At 48.9% G+C, this 15,896-nt stretch overlaps 1 protein-coding gene across 5 annotated transcripts in view; it reads left to right on the forward strand.

Moving 5' to 3' along the window:
- NF2 (NF2, moesin-ezrin-radixin like (MERLIN) tumor suppressor) overlaps positions 1-15,896 on the forward strand; it is a 46,417-nt gene that overhangs the window by 5,143 nt on the left and 25,378 nt on the right. For 3 of the 5 annotated variants that reach the window (XM_058851420.1, XM_058851419.1, XM_058851418.1), the window contains exons 2-8: positions 6,273-6,398; positions 7,396-7,518; positions 9,712-9,795; positions 14,175-14,243; positions 14,389-14,471; positions 15,106-15,181; positions 15,407-15,541. In XM_058851420.1, coding sequence (XP_058707403.1) covers positions 6,273-6,398; positions 7,396-7,518; positions 9,712-9,795; positions 14,175-14,243; positions 14,389-14,471; positions 15,106-15,181; positions 15,407-15,541 — 696 coding nt within the window. Of the gene's footprint in view, positions 1-384; positions 537-6,272; positions 6,399-7,395; positions 7,519-9,711; positions 9,796-14,174; positions 14,244-14,388; positions 14,472-15,105; positions 15,182-15,406; positions 15,542-15,896 lie in introns of all 5 variants that reach the window. The other 2 variants (XM_058851422.1, XM_058851421.1) reach the window with 1 other exon arrangement.

A 15,896-nucleotide genomic window follows, 5' to 3' on the forward strand; every position in this document is an offset into this window, starting at 1 on the left:
GCATGGGTTGGACTCGATGATCTTAAAGGTCTCTTCCAACCTAGTAATTCTGTGTGGTTCTGTGTGTGTGTGTGCTTGTGATTTATGGACGTGGATCCTCTTTGGCATTAGTGCCTCACACTGCACCTGAAAAGTTCCCTGGATCCCCTGTTCCCATCACAGCCTCTTCCAAGCCAGTTGGAAACTTCTGTTACTTCTCTCCAAAGACTGTTCAAAACTGCTGTCAATCCCCAAACTCTGTTAATTAATCCAGAGGTGTGTTGATGCAGAGGGGAAGGAGGGAGGGCATTTGGGACAGTAAATCTTTCTCTTTTGGTGTGTGGACTCCAGTTTTGATGCTCTTTAATACCTTTTTTTTTTTTTTTTTTTTTTCCCTTTGTACAGTGTCTTTCAAGTAGATGGTTTTTGAAATTAAAGGTACTTGAACAGGGAAGCAGCCCTGGGAACAATCTCCTTGAAGCTGGGAGGCAGCACTGGTAGGGAATCCCACAGCCCTGGAAATGGGAAGAGAGGCATTTACCTGGCATCACCCCGAGGTGAGCTGCTGGCTTTCCGTCTCCTGCCTGGCTGAGCTGTCCATGCTCAGAGCTCAGCAGGGTGTAAGGGCCCATCAGAGCAGGTCAGGCCAGGCTGAAACACCCCGTGTGGATCAGCAATCAGCTCCTGCACGGAGGGAGGGCTTGAGGCTGTTCCTTCCCGGGGCAGGGAGCAGTGTTGTGCTGCAGATGTGTAAATGCAGCACAGAGACAGCTCTGGCCGATGTTACAGCTCTGTGTGTTCTCAGCAGAGCTCCCTGCAGGGTCCAAATCCTCCTTTTGTCCTCTTGGAGCTTCTTACTCTGCACTGAGCTGCTGCTTGATCCTGTAACTCTTCATCTGTGTGAGCCCAACTTACAGGGTGAGGTGAGACTTTGGCACATGGAATCATGGCATGGTTTGGGTTGAAAGAGACCTTAAAACTCATCCAGTTCCATCTTCTGCCATGGGCATGGACACATTCTGCTATCCCAGGCTGCTCCAAGCCCCCTCCAACATGGCCTTGGACACTTCCAGGGATCCGGGGACAGCCACAGCTTCAATCAGTGCTTACAGGGAACAATTTCTTCCCAATATTCCATCTATCTCTGCCCTCTGGCAGTGGGAGCCATTCCCTGTGTCCTGTCCCTCCATCCCTTGTCCCCAGTCCCTCTCCAGCTCTCCTGGAGCCCCTTTAGGCCCTGGAAGGGGCTCTGAGGTGTCCCTGGAGCCTTCTGTTCTCCAGGTGAGCACCCCCAGCTCTCCCAGCCTGGCTCCAGCCCTTGGAGCAGCTCCGTGGCCTCCTCTGGAGTCTCTCCAGCAGCTCCAGGTCCCTCCTGTGCAGGGCCCCAGGGCTGGGGCAGCTCTGCAGGTGGGGTCTCACCTGAGCAGGGCAAAGGGCACATTGTCACCAGTTGCTGTCCCCTGCCTCTCCCCAGGCTCTGTCTGGTCACAGCCGCCTGTCCTCGGCATTCCTGCTCCGTCTCTGTCTCGGGCAGACACCACGGAACGTGCTTGGCTGCACCATCTGCATCCTCATGCCTGGGCGCGTTTTTGGCCTCCTCAGTGGTTAACAGAAATAGGTTTTAATTAAAAGCTCGTTATCGAGTTGTCGTGTAGCATTAGTAAATAAAAATAACTTTTACAGCCCTGCCTTGTGACTCAGTAAGTGGCAATTGAAAATATTTGACATCACTTTATTTAAAACAAAATTGACGAATATTACATTTTTGATCCCCTGTTTGCTCCAAATAGGTTTTAAATCTAAATAAATGGTTGTCTGTGGTACTCTGGTTATCACTGAGGTCCAGAAGGAGAAATAAGCGTGGTCTGCAGTCTCAAAATCATCTCCATTTCAGTTGTAAACTGTTGCGGGTGGGTGGTTTGTGCATCTCCTGTGGGACAGGGGTTTGGAATAGCTGCAGTCTACATCCATTTCCTCATTCCCAGGTGGTCGGTGGAGCAATGCTCTGCTCAGGCCCAGCTCTCTCCTTTCTTCCCTCTCCATCCCTGTTTCAGTGGTGTCGTGTTCTCTCGTTAAAATTTCATTCTAAACAGGAATAACTTCACTCTGAGCACTTTTTCCTGGGGCTTGGTCCCCTTTTCCCAGCAGTCCTTTGGCTGTTGTGTCACAGCAGGGGCTCTTGCCTCTCTTTCCATCCTTAGCGCAGAGCTAACACCTAATAAAATTATCTGCAAAGCAAAAAGCCATTTTCTGTTTTATTTATGGATAAATTGGTGCAGTAAAATACTCTGTAAATGTGAGTAATTTCTGCAAGGTTGTGCCTTAACCTTGTCCCATGGGTGGGGGGTGCAGGACCCACTGCCGTGGGTTTCCCTGGGAAGCAGCTGAGCCTTGGTGTCCCCTGCTCACTTGTGCCCTTATTGCCCACCTTGATCCCAGGAAGAGCTGAAGCTCCAGGGGTTTGTGTTTGTGATGAGAAGGTGACATCTTCTGTATCCCCTGAGCAGAGCCAGGTTCTGTCCCCTGGCGCCTGGGCCCTTCCCTGTTGTCCCAGGAGAGCCTCTTGTGTGAGGAACCTAAATATTAAACCCATCCCTCTTGCCTCCCGTGTGCCACATTTGACATTGTTGAAAGAAAAGCATCAGCCTGACAACGTTTTGGGAATCTCTTTGCTGTGTAGACCCCTCGCTCAACCCTCCCAATGCAGGATTGTTGCACCCCCTTGTCCCTTGCTGCCCATTTCTTAGGATCCTGGAATGTCCTGGGTTTGAAGGGACCCACAAAGACCATTGAGTCCCACTCCTGGCACAGACACCCTCAACAACCCCACCCTGGCAGCGCTGTCCAAACGCTCCTGGAGCTCTGGCAGCCTCGGGGCCGTGCCCATTCCCTGGGGAGCCTGGGCAGTGCCAGCACCTCTGGGGGAAGAACCTTGCCCTGATCTGCACCTAAACCTCCCAGAACATCTCCATTCCCTGGCTTGCCCTCCCTCCTTGTCACCAGCTGATGAGGGGACCAGACAACCCTTCTGCTCATTTTTAGAGCTGCTTTATCGCGTCGGAAGCTGAGGAGCAGTTGTGAAACTTGACAGAGAGGTTGTGCTCCGAAATAAATCGCGCAGTTGCCTGTGAGTTGGAAATGACTCCTGGTGCAGGTTAATAAATAATGCAAACCCTGTTAATAGATGCCAAATGCGCCGTCTCCGCCAGAGAAAAAGATGATGCCAATAATCTAGACTGGAAATACGCTGTTCTAGCCACTGGCTGCAGAGTTTTAAGTGTTTAGTGCTGTTAATTTAAAATGCTTTGCTGATAGATTGTAACCGCTCTGTACTTAGTAAAGAACACAAACAGCTCTGTGGAGTAACAGCCTGTTTATAAAGCACCTCATTCCCGTGTCTCTTCGGTGACTCCTGAATTCCTGCAGCCACCCGTGCTGTGATCCTGCTAATGGGAAAGGAGCTGCAAATGTCAGAGGTGATGCCTGCAGCACAGGCAGGATGCTGGAGTGACGCATCCCACTCTGTCCTCACGGTCACATTGAGATTATCATGATGTAGCTTTTTGCTGGGAGATGGAGCTTTGTTACAGCATCGTGCCAGCCATCCCAGCATATGGCTGAGAAGGGTTTTTTCTGCTCTGTGCTCCTTAGTTTTGTTTTCAGGAGCTCAGAACGGCTTGTAAAATCATCTTTGTGCTTCAGGTGTCACTTGAGTGCCGTGCAGGGAATGGAGTGATGGACACAGGGTGGATGGGAGTGGCCAGCCTGTCCTGGCTGTCCCCCAGGCTCTCTGGACAGCAGCTCTGTCCATCCCCTCATGCCCTGGAGGGGCTTTGTATTTTAGTAGTTTACAACCACAGAATGTGGCAGTTAATGATACAAAGCCTGTAAAGTATGAGTGAGGAGGGCTGAGGTCCTGGATGTCTGTAAAGCGCTTGGAGTTCAGCTGTCAGAAGATGCCACTTGAATGCAGATCGTTATTTTAAGTACCGAGGTGTGGAGGGAAATCATGTCTGTTGGAATAAAGGTGGCTGCTGATCATTGATATATTTAATGAAGGTAATTCAGTGCAGTTGGGGAGGATCTGTGCTCTGTTATAGCTGGAGTCTTGAGCATTGTGCAGGAATGTTAAATGTCTATTCCTGCCACCACAGAAATTCGTGGTGACAAAGTGCTGGTGTAAAATGCAGCAGCAGAAGCCTCACTTAAAATACAGTCCCTTAAAGGGGGGCTTGTAAAAAAAGGAGAGTTTTTAATGCAGGCAGATAATGACAGGGGGAAAGGGGAATGGTTTTAAATTAAAAGGGGAGAGTTTAGGTTAGGTGTCAGGAAGAAATCCAGCTGTGAGACCCTGGCACAGGGTGCCCAGAGAAGCTGTGGCTGCCCCTGAATCCCAGGAAGTTTCCAAGGTGAGGCTGGACAGGGCTTGGAGCAACCTGGGATAGTGGAAGGTGTCCCTGCCCATGGAGGGGCTGGACCTGGATGAGCTTTAAGGTCCCTTCCCACCCAAACTATTCCAAATTCCCATCACCAAGTTAAAAATGCCAGGCTGAAAACTGCACAAAGCTCCTGCTTTAATCCTCAGTGCTGCTCTTCAAAACAAGCTCGTGGTTTGTGTTTTGAGAGCAAACCTTTGGGTCCTGTCAGCTCTTAAGCACAGTTTGGGTACCTGAGGTTTGATGAGGAGTCACAGCCGGTGGAAATTCCAGGTTTAACACACTGATCCCATGGGATGTGGAGCGATGTCCTGGCGCTGCCATCAGCAGCAGGCAGGAGCCCGTCCTGGGAAGGTTTGGTGCCGGCACTGCTGTGCTGAGACTGAAATACGGTCTTAGAGAAAGCAAAAACAGCCCATAATGCTTTATACAAAGCAGTTTAATGAAGAAATAGCCTTTTGCTGGCAGCCTGCTTTTATGTGCCTGCAAAAATGGTACCAAATAGCTCTTTTAACGGGCCTCACTCTGTTTTGTCTGAGCCCACGAATTAACCTCCCACTTAAAATCATAGTCAGAAAAAGATCTGCAGTCTGAGCCATCCTGTGCCGAGCTGGAGCCCATCCCGGGGGCTGGAGGATAGTGAAATGTGTGAAATTAGGGGGGTTATAATTACAGCACTGCCAAACTTGCTGCTCCTGGCGTTTTGACCCTGAGGTGTTGACAGCGCCCGATCCGAATCACGGCGAGTGGTCCGGGGGTGGTGTTTTTTGGGAGGGTGGCGTCGGCTTTGTCCTATTCCGGGACTGTCAGCGTGTGTGTCTGCGCTCTCTGGGAAGGGGGAGAGCAGTGACAGAATCATCTCTGAAAGGCACAGCTTGGCTGAGCTGGGCCTGGCTGTGCCCACAAGGCGGCAGTGGGTGACAGCAGGAGCGGCCCCGGCGTTAATATTGATGTGTCCAGGTGGCACCAGGATTGAGTTGTAGTGACAAGAGAGTGCTCAAGATCTGTTTGCCCAAGGGCTTTGGAGTAATGGCCATATGTCTCGGTCCAGCAATTGTTTTCAGTGTGCAGATGGAAGACCAAAGTGGCTTTGGCATATTAGATTCATGTGGTTTATATCCCTCTTCACCTCTCTGCATCCAAACACCTCCCGGTTTTATGAGCAAACTTCAGTAGCATCATGGATGCAGCTTCAGGATTGCTCGAAGGACACGGTCCTTGAGCAACCAATTTTCTCTGCTCCTTGGCTGCTTTTGTCACCACCATTTTCAGCAGAAAATGCAGTTTGACTCTATCAAAATGTGCTCCCAGAGAAACGCTGACTTCAGTGGTAATGGTGGGGATTTTGGGGCTCTCTTTCCCTTCTATCCGTGCAGGGTCGGTGGCTCTGGATGCACGTGCTCCGTGCAGGGGTTGTGTCACTGCTGATTTTGTGGCTCCTCTCTCTGAATCCCTGAGCCTGTAGGGAGACACGTTAAAGCCACCAAGGGGCAGTTCAAAGGGATTTTTATTCCCTGCTGGCAACAATAAAAACCTAAACACGTCAGGAGCCTAAACCTGAGCTCAGCAGCAGCCTAAATGAGCCCTTAGTTTCCCAGGGTGAGAAACAGGGGCTTTTTGGAATAGGGGGAAAATTACATCTCAGTTTCCTACTGAGGGAGGAGCTGGTGATCTGCAGATGAGATCAGATGGAAGGAGATAATGTCTGCCTTGTTAGGGTGTTTTCACATCAGTACCAAATGCATTTGCAGGGGGGTTAAAGTTGACCTTGTGAGGTGAAAACAGTGCATTTGATTGAACAGAGACTAGTTCTGAAATCCATCTTTATAACTCTGCCTCCTGTTTGCTCTCTGGCAGGTGAAGTGGAAAGGGAAGGACCTGTTTGATCTGGTGTGCAGGACACTGGGACTGCGGGAAACCTGGTTCTTCGGGCTGCAGTACACCATCAAGGACACGGTGGCCTGGCTCAAAATGGACAAGAAGGTTGGAACCAAAGTTCACAAAATCCCAGAACAGTTTGGGTTGGAAGGGACCCTGAAGTTCATCTCATTCCAAGCCCTTGCAATGGAAAGGGATATTTCCCTTGAGAGATTGTGTGGGGTGACAAAGGAGAACGTCCTCTCTTGTGTTTTTGAATGCCTGAGGTTGTGTGGTGGGTGAACTGGGATAGATGTACTTAAATCCCATCTCCGTGGCTCTCAGGGTGTCAGACTGGGAAAAGCTGGCAGTGATGCCCCATCCCAGCATCTGTGCACACTGAATCTCTTGGAGACATTTTGGGACAGACCCATGCTGGGGTGCTGCACTTCAGGATGACTGCAAAGCAAATGGAACCTAAAACTCTGAACAAAAAATCATCAGCAGAAAAGTGGAGTTGCCTCTTGTTTTGTTGTTGAGAAATACAGAGAGCTTGGGAGTGGGAAAACCAGAGTGAAAAAGAGATGGGGGATAAGGGAGAAAATGCTTCCCAAATCTTTGAGGGGTGGGTTTTGGAGGTGTCAGATGTTCACATCCAGAGGATGTGACACTACAGCCAGATGGTCATGGACACTGAGGGAGGTCTGGGTGTCTCACCTCTCATGCTGAGGTTTTAAACCAACATTTAACTGGGCAGTACCAGAGAAAGGTGGTGAGAAATACCACTGAAATAAACTCAGTGCAGGGAAACAAGGAGAAAGTCGAGTGGTGGCACAGCAGGATCCAAGATCATTCCGCAAGGATCAGGAGAAGCAACGAGCACGTGGCAGATCAGGATCAACCTTCACTGTCTCATTTCTCATGCTGTTTGTTTCTGCCTTTTTTTGTTCCCTTGCATCATTAGGAGTGTCAGAAATGTTTGTTTTCTTTTTTTAACTACGATGTCTGAACTATTTAGGTCTGTTCTAGATGTCTAAAAGTGTCTGACAGAAGATGTGCTGATCTGAACAGAAGGGAGCTGGGTCTTGTCTTGAAGAAACCAAATGGCTTTTGTATCCCACAGGTCCTGGATCATGATGTCCCCACAGAGGAGCCCAAAACCTTTCACTTCCTGGCCAAATTTTATCCTGAGAATGCAGAGGAGGAGTTGGTCCAGGAAATCACCCAGCACTTGTTCTTCCTGCAGGTAGGAGTTAATATACTGCTATCCAATCTGAGGAAGAGGGGGCCAGGATGAGCAGAAGGTCCCAGGCTCAGAGAGTTGGTCAGCAGAGTGTGCTCCACATCCTTTTGTTCACACCTGTCTAAAGGGACTTGTCTTCAGCAACAAAAACTTCCTAAAATAGGTGAAGGATGTTTTTTTTGTGGAGAAAGCAGTCTGCCCAGACTGGCAGACCTCTGAACTGGCAGCCAAGAATGATGAGGTGATCCATAATATCCATGGGTGGTGGCTCAGAGACACGGACCTGTCAGCCAAGGGCTCGTGTCCCTCTGCAGGGTGTGGGATGAGCTGTGCTGAGGGGTGGCAGCTGCCTTTGGACGTGATGGCATCGTTGTGTGGAGCAGGGGAGTTTCATCCTGGAGAGCAGAGTGCAGCCAGCCTGTTCCCAGGCTGTACAGCAGAGTTCCCTTCCTCACTTCTCACTAAACAGCCTCCAGGTGACTGGAGCAGAGCATCCCAGCAGCTCAGATCTCTGATGGAAAAACAGAGAAGGGGAAACCTCACAGTCTCATCTGCCCCAGGAATTCCTGCCCTTCAGTTAAGCATTTGGAAACTGGTGAACACATCTTGGTTGGATTTTTTTTTATTTAAATTACTCTACAAAACTTTGTGTCCTGAGAAATTAGTTCAGCTGATGATGTGGCAATGCTGCATGGCTGGTAACAAGGAGCTGCTATCACAGGAGCTCTCTTTCAGAGGCATGATCAATTTTCTGCCACAAAATCCATTTTCTGACACATTTTTCCTTGGAAGGGTAGTGTCAAGCATACTTACAGGGAATAGAGCCCTCCTAGTCAGACCCTCAGGTATTCACAGGGATATTTCAGCTGCTCTGTGGCTGTTAATTTGAAGATAAATTGCAAAAATTTTTAAAAAGTCACTCATTTTTATGTTTCTTACGCCAAAGTTAAGATAACCAAGATTTGGGAATACCTCTGTAGCCTGTAGGGTGTCCTGCCCTTTCCAAGCGAGCTCGGCAGCGTCTTGATGCTCCTCACTCTTCCAAAGTCCATCTTTTTTCTCTAGAGCCAAAAGCGTTCTAAATGCAAAGTATTCTTGTTAATTTCTGAGCTCTGTCTCGTGCACTGGTGTCTCTGTAGGGTTATTTCTGAATGCCTCATTTGCCAGGAGCTTTATCCACGGTGAGGAAAAACGTTGTTGGCATCTTTGAGAAGGAAAATCGGGGAGGAAAAGCCATTCAAGCTGCATTTTCTAAATGCAGACCATGACTTTGCTGCTGGGATTTCAGTGTGGAGAGGAGCCTGGGCTCCTGAATGCATTTGGGAAACAGGAGCACATCTAAGCTTGTAAACTCTCCTGTTTTTTATCTTGATGCAGCAGAATATCTGCTGTGATTATGTTGTACCCAACTTTGAGGACTCAAAGCACGATAAAAATTCAAATTGATGTTCCTGCATCTCTGACAATCCATTTAAGCCTCCCAGGAAATCGTAGGCTTTTTGAATTTTTTTTTCCCCTATCTTTAATCAGGAAAATTAAGTGTGCCAACCCAAAAAATATAGAACATGACAGGTTTAATTTTTTAATGCACAGAAGGCAGGGAGGTAAAGCTGTGGCTTTGGGGAGCTGCACGTTGGCTCTCCCGGGAGCGCACGCGGGGCTCTGCCTGCTGCTAAAAGCTCTGCCATGGAGGTGACCCACAGCTCTCCGTGCTGGGATCCAAGGAATTGGCCTCCAGCACAGGTGAGCACTGACTCACAATGAGGCCTGAATGTCCCAGAGCAAAGCTTGCAGTGCTCAGGAGACTCGGCTGCAAGCTGCTCTTTTATTTAGCAGCGTGGCTGGATGTCCTATCAATCCGTAGCTTGTGCCTTAAGAGGTTTTATCGCTGTGTTTACATGCAAGGTTTCCCCCCCCCCTTGCCTTTAGCAACAGGATAGAGCTGCTGTCATTTTCCACATATAAATTTAGCTCTTCTCACCAACGTGTCTGGGAAAGGTGGTCTGTGAAAGCCTGAGCCCTTCTGAGCCGCCAGAGATTTCCTGGTTATGGACTGTGATTAGTGTTAGGAAAATTGTTAACTCTGTGTGGTTGACAGCTCAAGTTAAAACAAACTGCAGCCATCTGCTGTGACAGTCATGCTCTGCTGTGCTCCACTAAATGTGTGTTATCTGTCCTTTGCTGCTCTGTGTGCAGGTGAAGAAGCAGATTTTGGATGAGAAGATCTTCTGTCCTCCCGAAGCCTCTGTCCTGCTGGCCTCTTACGCTGTCCAAGCCAAGGTAGGCACCAAGGGGTGCTCCAGGGGCCTGCTGGGGTAGTGTTGATCCAGGTGCTTTGTGGTGGAGCCACTTCCTGGAGAAAGGGAAGACAAGGGAAAGCTGTGAAAGCTTGGGAAGTGAGGGGGCTACACCAGCACTGCTGCCTTCTCCACATGGCTGGTTCCTGGCTGCCTCCACACATTGGATGGGTTTTTGCTTTCTCTTTCCAGGATTCTTTAGCAAATGCTCAGTTCATGAGCTGCAGAGCCAGCTTGAGTGTGGCTTACTTCTGGAGCAGGTGAATTCCCTGAGCCTGAGGTTTTTTGGATCTCCTCCCTGCTTTTGCCAGTGTAGCCAGAGGCAAGCCAGCCGTGGGACTCCCAGCTCCAATGCTCCTCCAGAATACTTATCTTGATAATGACTTTATTTCAGTGCTAGAGCTGCCACATCCATATTATTTCACTGTGAAAGGGCTTTTCCTGGCTTCTTCCTTAATCTTGGGTTTGACCTTGGGTGTTTGGCCTCACCAGACATAGGGAAAAGTCAGTGTTCATTGAGTTCCCCTTGTTGCTCTGCTGTATTCTGCTCTGGGCCCAGAGTGGGTGTGTATTGCTGAGGATTTATTCCAGAGGACCCTCTTTTCCAGTTTGGGGTGTGCAGCCTTGGACAACTTGCCTAGGGCAGAGACTCCTGGCATGGAGGGAGCAGCCCAGGGTTCAGTGGCAGGGACATTCTTGCAGTCAGGACATAATTTCTCATAATTGTGTGTTCACAACTTGAGCTGCTGCTGCTGCTCAATTAACAGCTCCCGGAGCTCAGCTGCAATTTGTGTGTGCAAAGATCCTGTTTTGGGAGGGAGAGGAGCAACTGCAGTCTGAGCACAGCCCAGCCATGTTGTCTCTGCAGCTCCTGTTGTTTCTGATTCTGGGTGGGTTTTGAGAGGCTTTGGCTCTCAGGACTGCAGGCAGGTGCCCGTGCCCTGAGTCTGACAAGTCCAGCTTGCTCCAGTCCATGAGGAACGTGGCTATGGAGAGGTTTAGGAGGAGCAGCTCTGTGGGACCAGCTCTGCTGGCAGTGCAGTAGAAGGGGTTTGGCCTGTTGCCAGAAGAGAGGTCCCAATCCAGGCCCAGTCCTGGTTCAGACTTGATCCAGGTTGTTTTTTCCCTATTGCCATGTAATTTTCCTCATTTCCTTCATTTCCCTTCAGTCCACACTCTGAGTAGAGCCCTGGGTGCCATGTTCTTTGATGGTATTGGAATTTACTAGAAATTGGTGCTTTCTCCTCATAATCAGAGTATTGATGTTTTGTTCAAGAGACTCATCAGCTGGGCAAAGAAAAGTTGCTTTTAGAAATGTTTCCGTTTGTGTGAAGCATTCATCACTCTTATTAGAGTACATGAGTAAACACTTCCTTGGCTTTCTTTCTGTTGACCTGAGCTGAGGATACATAGGGAATGACTTTTCTGGCTGCCAGAATGAATAAACGTTGGGTAAATACCGAGCTCTGTTACCTCCTGTCTGGGCCAGCTCCTGCTGATGTGCTCAGGAACAGGCTGTCACTTGGTGCAGGTGGATTGTGCCATCCCCTTTGTCCCCTTGGCACCTTGAATGTCCTGGGGCATTGGGAGAAGGTCACATGGAGTCAGAGCAGTCCTGGCCCTGCTGAGATCAGGAGAAGGTGGAGCAGGGATGACTTTTCTGCTCTTCACTAAGGGGCTTTTCTTCAGACATCCCTTTCCTTGCTGCCCTTCCAGCCTGGGATTCCCCTTCCGCTTTCACTCCCAGCAAAGGCAAATTGCTCAAAGCACACCTTTGATAGGGAACTGGGAAGAAAGATGTTGCAGGTCATCTCCTTCCAGTTAAATAGGATAATGGTGATAAGAAAGCAGGCAGAGAGTGCAGTAATTTCACTAATAACGTGCTGATTTGCATGATTAGGGGCATAATAGCCAGACACAGCAGTGTGTGTGCATCCAGCAGCCACTTATTGACAGCCAGGTGCTGCTGGTCCATCCACACCAACGTGAGACAGCAAAGGAAGCAGGGGGGTCATAAAAATAACAGCTTATTTATTTCTCTCTCGTTGTGTTCATTTGGGGAATTACTATGTGCTTTCCCCTCCAGCCTTGTTCAAACCACCCACATGGCTTTCAGAGGTTGGAGGTGGTTCAGGTTTTAAATAGCTGAGAAAGACGTGGGATCAACTGAAAAAAAAATGGGAACATCCAGGAGGTTCTTCTATTTTTTGCCCCTTAAATGCAGGTCGCTGCCGTGCTGCAACGCTCTCAGCACTTCACATCTTGTAGCACAGCAAACAGCTCTTTAATTATTATTGTTTTTCCCCCAAACAAGCAATACTTGGTGTTAATTTGTAGCTGAGCGTGCCTGTGTTTATCCAACAATCTAAGCCAGGCGTATGAATGTGGTAAAGGCAATTCCATGCCCAGCCATGAATATTAATCATACAGTTCAATTAACAAGAGCTGAAATTCCATGACAGTTTAAAAGTAATGATTTAATTGAAAAGGCCTTTAGAAAGTACGTTTGCAAAATCATTTGAGCCAACAAAATCTGCAATACTTAAGCCATTTGTTGATTTTTGACTTGTGAATAATTAATGTTCTCATCCAGACTCCCCTCTCAGTACAAATATTCCTCTGGGACACGGCAGTATTTTCTAGCACATGAAAAGTCACATCATCTGTACTTCGTCTTGGATCTCCACAGAAGATCACAACAGAAAATAATCATGTTAATCCTATTTGCTATTATTTTCATCACCTAAAAATGATTTACTTGCTGCCTGTCCAAAGTTATTTGAGTTGCTTCCTTCGCCAGTGCCACGTTTTTAGTGCTGCTTCCTTTTGAGGGGGTCTCAGGGGCCGTGTTCCTGCAAAATGCTGCATCCTGAGGAGCTCCAAGACCTTGGAAGACAGAGTTGCCGCCGCTCCGGATGAAATCCGGGCTGGTTTTGTTCTATTAATTGAAGTCTGAGTCAGTGTTGGTTGTTGTTACATGCTCCCTTAGCATCTGCATCGGCTCCAAATCAATATTTGTGTCTTTAATCCCCACGTGTTGTCTCCCAAGCGCAGAGGTGGGATGTGTGTAGACTTTTGATGCTGAGCTCTGGTTTCGGTGGACGATGTGACCGTCCTGGCACGAAAAGGAGGCTGAGAGGAAAAGCCTCCTGACTTGTTGCATGACCACTGGGTGCCTCTTGGTCTTGTGTTTAAAGATTGTCACCATTTTTCACTTCCTGAGCTAAGGCTGCTCAGAAAAGCAGGGAGGGAAGGGCTGCCTGACTTGCAAAATGAGTGTCTTGAGCAAACAGCGCTGTGTCTCGGGCAGTCAGGGACTGTCACCTCTATCACTGCAGAAGTCCTGGTTGCCAGGTGAGTGAAAGTCACAGCACTCCTGTGTCATGTGCCTCACATGCTTTGTTCCTCTCCCCCTGAACTTGCTGGGTTGTTGGAGGAGCCGTTTTCCGGCATTCTCTTGCCCTCTGAGGCCGTGCAGGAGGTAAATTCATTTTCACATGCACCGCAGGGACACGCGGCTCTTCAATCTGTTAATAAGCAGTTTTCTTTCTCACTCACTTTATATGCTGCTCAAAGAGATGTAAATCTAAACAAATACCAGTAATTAGTGGATGCACTTAACAAATCTGAATTGGATTCCATGACCCAGTTGAGCAACAGACCCTCTGACAGAAGAGCCACCACCTGCCTGAGAGGAATCTATCAAACTCCTCTAATTTTTTTGATATTTATTCATTAGTGTGGTGAGCAGCGACAGAGGAACTGCCATCTGCCTAACCTGGATCACTACTATCCATCAATTTTCAGGGACAGGTCTTTCTCCATGTCTTATTTCCTTGTTCCACTACCTGTGGAACTGCAAGGACCTCTCAGCTATAGAGTCTTGCCGTGCACTGGGGGAAATATTAGTTAGGGCATGATAATGAGAATAAAATAGACAACCATCCAGCTGGACTGATGGAGGACCTGGTGATGAAATTGTGGGAAGTGGTGGAGTCACTATCCCTGGAAATGTTCAAAAACTGAGCACATGTGGCACTTGGGGACCTCAGAGGTGTTCAGTCACAGGCTGGACTTGATCTTGGAGACCTTTTCCAACCTTAGTGATTCTGTGATGGTGGGAAGCTTTGTTCTGCTCCCAGCTCTGCTGGAAGTAGTAGAAGGAAGCTCTTTGTTTCTATTAGCAATGAAATGACAAACCCAGGTTATTCACCTTAGAGAGCAGCAGGTTCTGTGCTGGTGGGGCGAAGGGGTGAGCAGGCCATGTTTGCTGTCTCTCAGGGCTGGGTGTGAGAGGGTGAAGAGTTTCACTTGCCCTTGTTGCTCACGTGGTGTGGGCACTGTGTCTGTGCTTCTCCCCAGTACGGCGACTACGATCCCAACGTCCACAAGAGAGGCTTCCTGGCACAGGAGGAATTGCTTCCCAAGCGGGTAAGGAGCTCAGCAGAGTCGGAGAGCTGGTGTTTAAGCTATCCTGAGGTTGGACATGCTGCTGGGACCTGTCTTGGTATTTCTGGCTTTCTTGCTGAGCCAGGAGCAGCACTGTGACCTGGTCTCTGTCTCCCACCTATCCCAGGTAATAAACCTGTACCAGATGACTCCAGAGATGTGGGAGGAAAGGATAACAGCCTGGTACGCAGAGCACCGGGGCAGAGCGAGGTGAGCCTGTGCTGCTGGGCTGGGTCAGGGCCAGTTCCCTCCCCTGGAGAGTCACCAGGCTTTGGGGAGCTTGGACAGGCACTGGAAGAGCTCTGCCAGCAGGTTAATCCCAGCACGTCTCTGCAGCAGCCTCAGGAAGAGCTCAGAGCTTTTGTTGATGGCTCTGCTTGTGTCCTGCTGTCCCCTGGTCACTGTCAGGGCCCTCAGGAGGATTTAGGAATGATGCAAAGTAAAGACTCACCTGCATCAGGAATCAGGGGGCTTCTGGGGCTGGGAGAAGAAATAGGGATTCAAACTATATGGCTGCCTCAGGTGGAAAAATACTCCTTTTGGGAGATAAACCTAAAGCCATGGATCTGAAACAGTGGCATCCCAGCCAGGGATTTCCTATTTATGCTGAAGGGATTGGGAGGTGAACAAAGCCAGGCCTGGAGTGCTACATCTCAGCAGCCACTCAGATGCTGGCAACTGCAGAGTGGGATTTGCTCTTGGACTTTATTGATCCTGCCAGCAAAGACAGGATTGACCTGTGTGATAGAGACAGTCCAGGCTTTAAAGCCTGGTGAGTGCTTAGGATCAGCAGGAGCAGACATGTCCCTCTCTGATCCTCCCAAACACTGTTCCTGCCTGACAGAGATGAAGCTGAAATGGAGTATCTGAAGATAGCCCAGGACCTGGAGATGTATGGTGTGAACTACTTCGCCATCAGGGTGAGTTGAGTGGGTTGGGGGTTCTGTTTTCCTGCCAGGGGAATCTCTTTATCCTGGAGAACCAGGAGAGCTGGGAGGTGGCATTTGGAGACCCCAGCTGTGCTGAGGGGAGGCAGCAGCTCCTGGTACCCAGAGCTGGGTCACTGCTCAGGGCTGACTGAGGAGGCAACAGCGGTTCATGTCTGACCCTCCCTGTAATTTCTGTGCTTGCCTTTCCTCCTGCAGAATAAAAAGGGCACAGAGCTGCTCCTTGGAGTTGATGCCTTGGGTCTTCACATTTATGACCCGGACAACAGGTTGACCCCTAAAATCTCCTTCCCGTGGAACGAGATCCGGAATATCTCCTACAGTGATAAAGAGGTATGGATGTGTCTCACCTCCTCCCTGAGAGCAGTAAGAACACAACTGGGATTTAAAATTATTTCTCTTGGCTTCTGTCTCTGCTGTGCTTGCTCTCACCAGCTTAGCTAAGGGCAGCTCAACTCCTCCAGTTGAAACCTTAATCCAAGCCTTCCTGAAATTGTGCGGGAGTGGGCGTGCAAGGGGTCACTGGGGAGCTGGTTCTTCTCTTTGGTTTCAAACCTTCTATGTAATAATCTTTTCAAAAACCCAAAATTGCTGTTGATGTGCTTAGCCCAAATACCAGAGTTCAGAAGTTAAAATCTCTTCTTTACTGCATATATTATGGAATTTATTACTGTGGATATAGTCTGTA

Source organism: Poecile atricapillus, chromosome 16 (assembly GCF_030490865.1).
Source record: "Poecile atricapillus isolate bPoeAtr1 chromosome 16, bPoeAtr1.hap1, whole genome shotgun sequence".
NCBI lineage: Eukaryota > Metazoa > Chordata > Aves > Passeriformes > Paridae > Poecile > Poecile atricapillus.